This window comes from Montipora capricornis, chromosome 14, assembly GCF_036669925.1.
Source record: "Montipora capricornis isolate CH-2021 chromosome 14, ASM3666992v2, whole genome shotgun sequence".
Classification (NCBI taxonomy): Eukaryota; Metazoa; Cnidaria; class Anthozoa; order Scleractinia; family Acroporidae; genus Montipora; species Montipora capricornis.
In genome coordinates, this window is record NC_090896.1 from 16,449,661 (window position 1) to 16,459,660 (window position 10,000).

General features: G+C 39.4%; 1 protein-coding gene and 1 pseudogene across 1 annotated transcript; both read right to left on the reverse strand.

The window, feature by feature from the left end:
- Positions 1-1,032: 1,032 nt before the first annotated feature.
- On the reverse strand, positions 1,033-1,851 carry LOC138031510 (uncharacterized). Its single transcript, XM_068879196.1, has one exon. It carries the CDS (start codon positions 1,849-1,851, stop codon positions 1,033-1,035), a length of 819 nt encoding a protein of 272 aa, XP_068735297.1.
- A 5,543-nt stretch (positions 1,852-7,394) lies between these two features.
- LOC138031511 (uncharacterized) overlaps positions 7,395-10,000 on the reverse strand; it is a 3,627-nt pseudogene continuing 1,021 nt past the window's right edge.

Genomic DNA, 10,000 nt, shown 5'->3' on the forward strand with positions numbered 1-10,000 from the left:
TATCATTAGATTCATTGCAGACACTAATCCAATCAACTGCATCAACATCTCTAATATACTGGTCCACATCAAAGTTGCTATAATCACGAAAATAGGATACTCTCCTAAACCTTGATATTTGCCGATCAAGTATACAAAACACTGGTAGATGGTCCGAGATATCAACCAGCGCAATGCCGGCATCCACACTCAAATTAGAATTTGTGTAAATATGATCAATTAGAGTAGAAGTATGATGAGTGAGCCTGGTTGGCTTTGTTATTAAGGGAAGTAAATTGTTCGAATAGAGCATATTCAGGTACTCTTCTGATAACAAATGCTCGCTATATTTCAGGAGATCTATATTAAAATCTCCAAGAATATATATCTCATACTGACTTATCTCTTTAAGTAAGGTTTGAAATTCAGAGGTAAAAGCAGATAAGTTACAGGTAGGATGCCGATAAATGCAACCAACAATTATATTACGTCTGGCATTCCCTGAAATAATTTTACACCAGGATGATTCGACCAATGGTATACTAAACTTTAAATGTGGTCGATGAATGGCATTAAGATTTTTTGAGATATATAACCCAGATCCACCAGCCTGTGTTGGTGAGTTGGTATGAAAGAAATCATAATTGAAGATATCAACATTTGTCACTGTACGGGTTGATAGTCTCGTTTCAGTAACAGCTAAGATATCAGGTTTACGGTTAACAGAATGCAAAAACGCGCTCAATAGAGACAAATTTTTTGGGAGACTTCTGATATTGCAATGAAACATGGAGAGACACTTTGCCGTAGTACTATCAAATAGTTGATTCAGCTGATTTAAGGAGTAATAGTTGGAATGTGGACAATTAAGCATGTTATCAGGATCTTTATCAACAAACTTATCGGGATTTGGGAGAATATTAAAAAGATCTAAATCAGGGTCAAAGTCATACGACCAGTTACCAATCACTGCATTAAATTCAGCATCTGAAAGATTGAAAAATGGTAGGTACCTACAGTAGTTGGACTCACAAGTACTTGATTTGGCAGCCATTAACCAGGTGGCTTACAAAAATCATCAAACTCCTCAAACGTGGTGAAACGAAAGACATCAGAGGACTCGCTCTCATGAAGATATATCGTTCCATTAGCTGTCCATAGAAACTTGAAATTATTGTCTTGCTTAAACTTGTGTAATTTACCAAATAGGCGTTTCCTGTAGGCGGTAAGCGATTCATTTATGTGTATCTTACTTCCAGATGGAATGCTCTTTCCTATTTCCTCACGAACCGACGGGAGAGCCGAGGTGTTCTTCCTTATCAATTTCCTACGATTCCTGTACATTTCTTGTCGCTTGTCACGTCGTACAAACTTGACGATAATTCTGTTTTTAACCTTCTTCGTGTCAGGCAGTCTGTGTGCCGTCGAAATATCATTTACACCAATGTCAACATCTATAAGAGATCCAACTTCTTGTACCAACTGTTTGGGATTATCGTGGGGAGCACGTGGAATCCCAACAATCTCGAGACAATCACGCCGCAAATATTGCTGCACATCATCAATGGCTACCTCATTACCATACATCGAGTCCTCAAGATTTGATACGGTATTTATCAAATCATTCCGTGACTTCTCCAATTCTTGTATTTTTTGGTTTGCACCTTGAGTAGCTACCAGCAAGTTATCATACTTAGAAGACAGTGACGACTGATTTTGCTCAATATTTTGAAGACGTTCATTTAGAGTTGCAATCTGTGATTGAAGTTGCACTTTAACCGCTTCAATTTCAGACTTAATAGCGGGCAAAAACTCTTTTTCCCATAGCTCTCTAAGATGTTTTACGGTCAGCTGCACGTTGTCCTTTACCATAATTCATTAACTAAATGTTCTCCTCGCTTCCTTTCTTACGTAAACATTTGCAAGAGCAGGAGCTCTTGAAAACGTGGCCATCCGCCATGCTTGAGTTGCGGCAGTTACAGTTGCTATCATTGGTATCATTGGTAGGATTAGATTTGTTGATTTGAGCTTTGTTGTGGTTGGATATAATGGTTTTAATATTTGTCATACATGTAGGAAAGTGCTTCCTCTCTCTCATTGATCAACACTTCCCTAAATGACACCTACTTCAGAAAATTATCAACAGGAACACGCTTAAATTAAGCTATAGCTGTTTGCTACGAAACCGTTTTTTGTCATAAATACACATAAATGTAAATGAAACATTCCGAACTGATTCATATCAGTGTAAATTAGCATGTGTGGACCTTTCCTAAAAAACGGAAGGTCTTCTAGTTTTCTAAAAGAGTTTTTCACAACGTTTCCAAAAATATTCAGCTTACAAGGGTTGTTAGAGTCATACTTTACAACAGCATTTGATAAGTAAATTTAACTTTTGTCAAAATTAAAATGGAACGGTATGCAGAGGTCTTGGGAAGCACTTTTCTTTACTTTAGGGACCTTTGAATTCAGTTATTGTTTTTAATTTTTACGATATTTTGGGCTGGTGTACCAAAGAATGAGTATTTGCTACGTTACTGACGTTTGGGCGATCTTAATTTGATGAGGAGTTTGTGGACAGGGATGATATTGAAATGATAGATGTTGTAGACGTGAAAGAATCACTTATTTGATTATATTTATGAAATACAAGGGACACGGAGAACACGGAGCAAATAGGCACCGAAGAATCTAGAGAGAGAGAGAGAGAGAGTGAGTTACGGGAAACTCAACACTGGACAACTTCTGGGAAAAACTGTAATTGCCCTGAGCAGGTTTTGAACCAACGTCCCCCTGATCACTAGTTGGGTGTGATGACCACTACACTACGGGGACAACCATGCTGGCAACATGGCTGATTCATCACTTTATGTGTGGCATTTACGTGGGACTCCCTAAGGGCCAGTTTTTCTATTTGATAACGCTGGATCAACATGTGATTCACAGGCGGACAGGGGTAATTAATGTAAAGAATCAGTTAAGTAGATCCCTTGAGCCAACAACATATCACCCCCAGTAGGATCGCAAATGGATTCCAAGTTGAGGAGAAATTGAGAGAAAGTTACGGAAAACTCAACACAATGCCACACATTAAGTGATTAAGTGATCATCAGCCATTTGGTTAATAATAATAATTAAAAAATATTATATATATTATATATACATTCTTGTGCGTTCCGGTTGATAGTCGAAATAAAAAGGGCCAGGAATAAAACTATTAAATAACTTCTGTTGCTCGCTTTTCGAATTAGACTAAACCTTTATTTTTTCCGCAAAACTGCTATTTTAATTGCAAAACTTCCTTTTTATCGCCCGTTTCTAACGATGTAAGCTGTAACCTCGCAAATATCGAGTTTGCTTTTGGAGCAGAAAATTCGCTTTCCACGTGCATAAAATTATTTAGAATAAGTAACAAAGTGTTTTCCACAACAATGCTTCTGAACCAATCCCCAATGAGGGAGTAGAATTGCTGGAGTGATAGTTTTGTTGATTATCATACGAGGAATATCACAAATCCGTATTGAAATATTGAATTAGAACCCATCGTACGGAGACAGGGCCTTTTCCTTTGCTGCACCTAAACTCTGGAACGAAAGACCGATTTTTCTAAAAAAGCATATAATGTTTAATTTTTTGATAATTTAGAATAGGATTTATTGTAATATTTTTATAAATAAGACTGCAAATAGGTTTTTAATTTATTCATATTTTATTACTAGTGGGATCTTTTTAATTTTTTTAATATTATGAATTGTAAAGCGCTTTGGTCAATTAGTGGAGTTAGCGCTATATAAATTATGTTAAATTATGTTAAATTAAATTAAATTAAATTAAATCGTTATCATTGGAATACGGGGTTACATACCACAGTAAAGCAAGAAATGTTTGAAGTTGTTGAAAGATCCGAAGATTATCAAAGCACCAGTATTTGCGCACTGGTTTTAGGCTGGTTGACACGTGTAAGACACAAGGAAAGGGCTAGAGACAAAATATCGCAAGATGTGTGTCATACAAAAGTACGAACAGCACAACTACACAAGCATTAAGTGCAAGCACGGGGTGCCTTATTTTGTGTTATTACGCCGCCTGGGCAATAGTGCACGACAAGACCATAAGCACTAGTGCTGGTCTTCTTGAGATTATGGGTCATTTGAACTCCGCGCGCTGAAGCCTTGATTTTGTTCTACAGTTTTTCTTTTTTTCAGCTACTTTGATAAGCTGCAATGATGAAGTGTGATGGTCTCCTTTTTTCTTAAATATTTCGGCTGCTGTGCATTTTCATTTTTGGAGTACATTCAACGTTCAAATTAGAGTCACCCTTCACTTTAAACCATACTTGTTCTTTCTGGTCGAAAAGATAGAAGCTACAAGCTGACAAAACTGAACTAAACACAATCTTTATTAACACCATAAACGAAACTTTAATGTTGGTAGGAATATACCTTCCTAAGACTGAATAACAACTTAAAATGGTAAAGACAGGAGTTGAATGAGCGTTGGCATAAAAATCCATTAAAGTAACCAGAGTTAGTCAATCTAATGATAATCCAATTGGAGTCACTTTGCCTTTCCTTTCGACTTCCTCAGTGTTTTTGCCATTTTACACACTTTGTCAGTTAAGTGCTGTTTAATCTTCGTTTTCTCATCCTCGTCTTCTGTTCCTGATATCAACCCAAGTTGCAGTGATCTTTCATCGCTTTTCACCCTCTGCCAGACAACTTCCTTCTTTATGGCACCGTTGTCGATTAGATCCCTTGTCAAGGAAAGGAGATGATCTGTCTGCTCCTCTGTGAACTCCCTCCAGAACCCGGATGATTCAACAGAAACAGATCCGGAGGTTGGTGTGGAGCTGAATGGAGGAACCTCATAACTTTGCCATAGCATGTCTCTTCTTCGCAAGGAGGCAATTTAGTTTTCATGTCTTCTTCTCTCATCCTACAGAGCTTTAACACAACTGCTTTCAGGGAGCGTTCCTCCTTGAAGTGTGAAGTTGATAATATTTTCTTTACTTTGGGCTCTTTAATAGCTCCTGTCTTGAGGTCTTGTTTGAAAAGCTGCCTCAGTTGCACCGTTTCCTCTGCTGCCCATTGTTTATCCGCGGCTGGCTTGTCATTCTCTGCTTCATTCTGTGCCTGGTGAATATTTGCATAGTTCACGGAAACAAATTTACTGACTGCTCTGTGACCCAAATCGGTATCTCCAACTTTGTCTTGGACGCGATAGTAGTTGGCTTGTGTCTGCGTTTTGTGCTGTGCCAGGGCAGCGAGATGGTCTTTTTCGTCGGGCATATAAACATGCATGGCTGTGGCAAGTGACTTCCTATGTATTGTCGCAGATATTCTTCCTTCCGTCACAATGCCTTCCCTCTGAAAAGTTCTCCACAGCGATGTTGATACCTGTGAAGCAGGTCAGGGGCACTCCGTTACTGGAAACAAACCGCTGCTTAACTTCTGGATCAGATTCAATAAACTGGCCTCGCACAGTTCTCACATACATGTCCATCAGCTTATATAAATCATCGTAGACCCAAACAATGCAGGACCATAATTCTCAGCTGTTCTGTGTTCCTTAACCAGCATTCTCCATCGAGCAAGGTCTTCTTCTGTTCCCGGGTAAAACACTGCTTCCTTGAATTCACTTACGATCAAATTTGCTGCTACCCCACTTCTTCCGCTGTTGTCAATGAGAAGTCGAGTTATCAGCTGATCGCGAACCTCGCGGTGTGTCTGGTTTTTTACAACTCTTCTAACTTCCGCGCCTCGATTTGTTTCTACTGATGTGGCACCCAGCTCTTTCACAGTCTTTATGCGCTGCCCACCGTGGCACACTTTATAGAAGTTTCTTGAAGTCTTCGTCGTACTTTTGGAGCTTTCTCTTTAACACCTTCTTCTCTTGTGTGGCTGACCACGAGGTCATGAGATCTTGACGCGCATTTAGGGTGTCTACACTTACATCTGCCATGTCGGCTTTACGTTCTTGCATCAGAAATTTATAAAAGAGGCGTAAACTCATCAAATAAGATCGAACAGTGCCAGGCTGATACTTCTCCACAGCATACGAGAGCCAAGTCTTCAAGAGATTTACTCCATCTTTTCCGGGCTGCAGGAGCAGGTATACTGACGTTTTATTCTCTTGAACATCATTGGTTCCCGTTTCTTTCATTTTCAACCTTTTTATCACACTTTCCACTTGTGACTTGTATTGCTGGGCCATTTTATCGCTACGATAACCTCCATCTACGTCAATCAACCACTTATAAAAGTCACCCAGTAATTCCCCAGTGACTTCATCGTTGTTGCCAGCTTGGGACCCATTCTGTGTTTGAATCATCATCGTCATCACTTTGATCTCCATCAAGAACATCTCGGAAAATGTATTCAATATCACCACTGGCTTCATAAAGGCGCATTAGTGTTTCACTTGACTCTTGGGGAGTTTTGAAAACGTGGCCCTCAGATAGGCGACCGTCCTTGAAATCTTTTACAGCATCACACCAATCTGGTTCGTGGCCAAAGAAGGATCCTTCATCGATATTGCCTTCTCCAACTACCTCAACTAGTTCCATTATCACCCCCTTTCCTTCTTTAAGCAGGGAAGATGACTCTCTTGACATGTCTGATTGACTGGACACGTCTGAACCAGCGTTTCCATCGTAAAGATAATCAGGATCTGCATTGCAGTCATCACTATCGGAAATTACAACAACATCTTGTTGAACTAAATCTTCATTTTCTTCAATACTATCTTCGCTACCATCCCTATCTTCTTTAGACTCTCCTCTGCTGTTATCTTCTCTATTCCCATCAGCACTTTCATTCTTTCTGCTTTCCTCGTAATTCTTGTTACACATTCCTGTCAACAGCTGTGTGTAGTCTTCATCGTAATCTCTGATTGTTTTCCCCCTCCTCGGTTGAGCTTTGTCGAGAGCTCTTTCCTCTACTTCCAAATTCTTCATCCTCACCTTGTTAGCCAGACTCTTGTATTCATCATCACTATCAACTTCATTCTTCATCCTTCTGGGTTTGCCTTTTTTGGGCTTTTTACGCTTAATGCCTTGTGCCCTTTTTGTCAGCTCTTTATAATCGTCATCTTTGTACTTGGGGATGTTTTTTCGACTGCATTCCATCCTCTCAACTTCTGTATTGTGTTGTCTTCTATATTGTGTTGTGTTCCTGGGCAAGACACTTCACTGTCACAGTGCCTCTCTCCACCCAGATGTTTAAATGGGTCCCTGCAGAATGTTGGGGGTAACCCTGCGATGGACTAGCAACTCATCCAGGGGGGAGTAGAAAAAATCCTAGTCGCTTCATGCTTTGGAAACCCGAGATAAGCGCCAGCCTGATGGGCAGTCTGGCTCGTAAGCAGAGACTTTGCAATGCTTAAAATACCTGCATTATTATTATGCACGGCGTTAGCTACAAAATAGTACTCACTGTTGGGCGTTCAGAATAGCCAGCATCACAAAGAAGAGAAATGAATGATGCATCGTTACCCAATTCTTGCATGCCTGCCTCGTCAGAATCCATCAGCTAAGTAATTCAGTGATGGAGCATGTAAGAAATAAATGTTAACTTTGGTGTTTTTAAAATACTTATTTTACAATGCTTCTCTTCTTATATGAACTGTATCTCTAGTCTAAGGAATAGCGGGAGGAGCTTCCGAGACCTTTCTTTTAAAGACGTTTATACACGGATTTTGTGAGACTAAACCCTGTTCAACTGGGAATTTGCTTTGCATCATTTGCTAAAAATTAACCGCAATTCTGGTGAATGACACACTAAGCTGCCTGGCCAGTCTTCCACTGCAATTCTACAGGAGGTTTGCAGTTTTCTTTCCTTCTGCACAAGCTTGCAATCGTTTTATCAAAATTGATAACAGAAATTCTCAAGTACCTTTTTAATCAGCTGTGCCACTTCGATGTCTCCGACATCACTTAGATTACAATAGCCAACAGCTTTGGCTATGTCGCCAGTCACTATGTACCAGTAAGCTGCTGGGGAGAGGAAAGGGAACCCGATGCCACACTGAACAATTGAGTGGGCAATCATTTTTCCCACTAGTCAGTATACCAGAGTATACTATGGTGGCAGAATACTTGGGCATGAGCCGTCCATCTGGCCCTTCAAAGAGGACAAGGTTGAGACCACCGTCTGCCTTTGCAACATCAACGAGTATAAAATTCTCTCTTCGGACCACCCACATCAACAGCCGGTTGATTCCGGAACTGAACTATTACTGGACTAAGAGGATCAAACTTAGTACTTTTGTAGATGGGCAAAGCATCAAGAATAACTGTATTTTCATCCACAGTTACTCTGATGGCTGGCCCAGTAAGCTGCTTGGCTAGCCTTGCTATTATGTCAGATAAATCATCCATATCTGTGGAAAATACAGTAACCTCAAGTAAGTAAAAAAAAAAAACTATTATTAAAATACAGACTACTTGCTTATTAAAACTATTTAATAGATCTTGGAAAAAGACTTTTTTGTACCTTACAATGTACTCTAGAATTCAAATTATCCTCCTTACAGCAATGGTTGCATCTAATTAGCTGGGGGGGGGGCTTAATATTTGCTTTTGATTTTGCAAACTTAACACACAAGAAAACTAAAGAAGACGTAGGAAGTTGTAAGATTTTTTTTTCTTTTCCATTATTTTACCATTTACCTGTAATGTCGTCTGGTGGTGTTAAGTCATCTCCCCAAACGATCAAGTGTTCGACTTGGTCATCCACCATAGCTCCTATTTCAAAGCAATAGTAGACGTGCTTGTGACAACATGCATTTAGGCTCACAGTCTCAACCGGAACAGAAACATACAGTTGAGAAAGCTATGCTGTTTTGTGGTAGAGGAGGGCAAATGAAGACATGACATGCATTGCACTTGAAAAGGAAAATTTTGCTCTTAAATATATTTAAAGGGGAAAGTGACCTGTTTCGTTTCCCTGGAGCAAAAATTCTGCCCCCTGATTGGGGTCTCCTCCACAGGACTCCAAAGCTTGTTCAATGTGGTTCCTGGCAGTATCTGGAAACAACTGCCTCAGGTAATCTAAAGGATCTCCTGAGAAATTGAAAGTAAGGTACAGTATTAACTGAAAACATGAATTTGTTTTGTTTAAATAAAGTTAGATTCTGTAAGTTCCTGTACACAATTTTTTGTAAACTTCTAATACTGTCTTTCTAGGAAAAATACCAAACCCTCAGAGTGATTGCACATGTTATTCAGTGAGGACTGTGTAAAGTGTTTGGGAAAGATCAAGAATCACATGACATACCTCGGTCACTGTTGCCTTCTGTTGACCCTGTAAATGAGGGTGTACAGTACTGCTCAATCCCTTCAGTCCTACTTTAACAAAACAAGGACAAATGTTTCCTCATTAAAGAAGAATCAGGGAGTCACTGGATATTGGAACTACCGGTACATTGTAAAAGTACCTGTGTAGGAAGCCAGAAATTCACACCCTTAGAGAAACATGTGTCACAGCATTGATTTAGACAAGACAAACTAAACCAGGTTACGGAAGGGTTGTTTCAGTTACTTAATGTCAATACTAAACTCCAACTTGTGAACAAACTAAAACAGGCCTACATACATAAATACACATACACTTTATTCATGCTCAAAAATTCAAGAACATAAGTTATAGAAATTTTTTTTAAAAAATTAACTTGGCCTGTTTTCAAGATTTTCCAAACATGAATAAAGAAAACATACCTTTTCTCTTTTCTAGCAGTACCACTCCCCCCACCATTGCAATGAAGGTGATGGTCACTAATGGCTGACATTGCAAAACTGTCACTGCAATTAATGCATGCTACCATTGGGCCAGTGTTTGTTCCAAGATGTGTTGATTCTTCTCCCTGAAAAAAAATTTATGACAATGTACAACAATTAGGGAAACATCCATTTAGGCCTGAGCTCGCAAATATCCAGGCTAGGTGTCACAAATTGTTACCATTATTTTTGTTGTACAGGCCTACAAAACTTATACAAAGGGTGCAACATTTGACTTATGAGGGG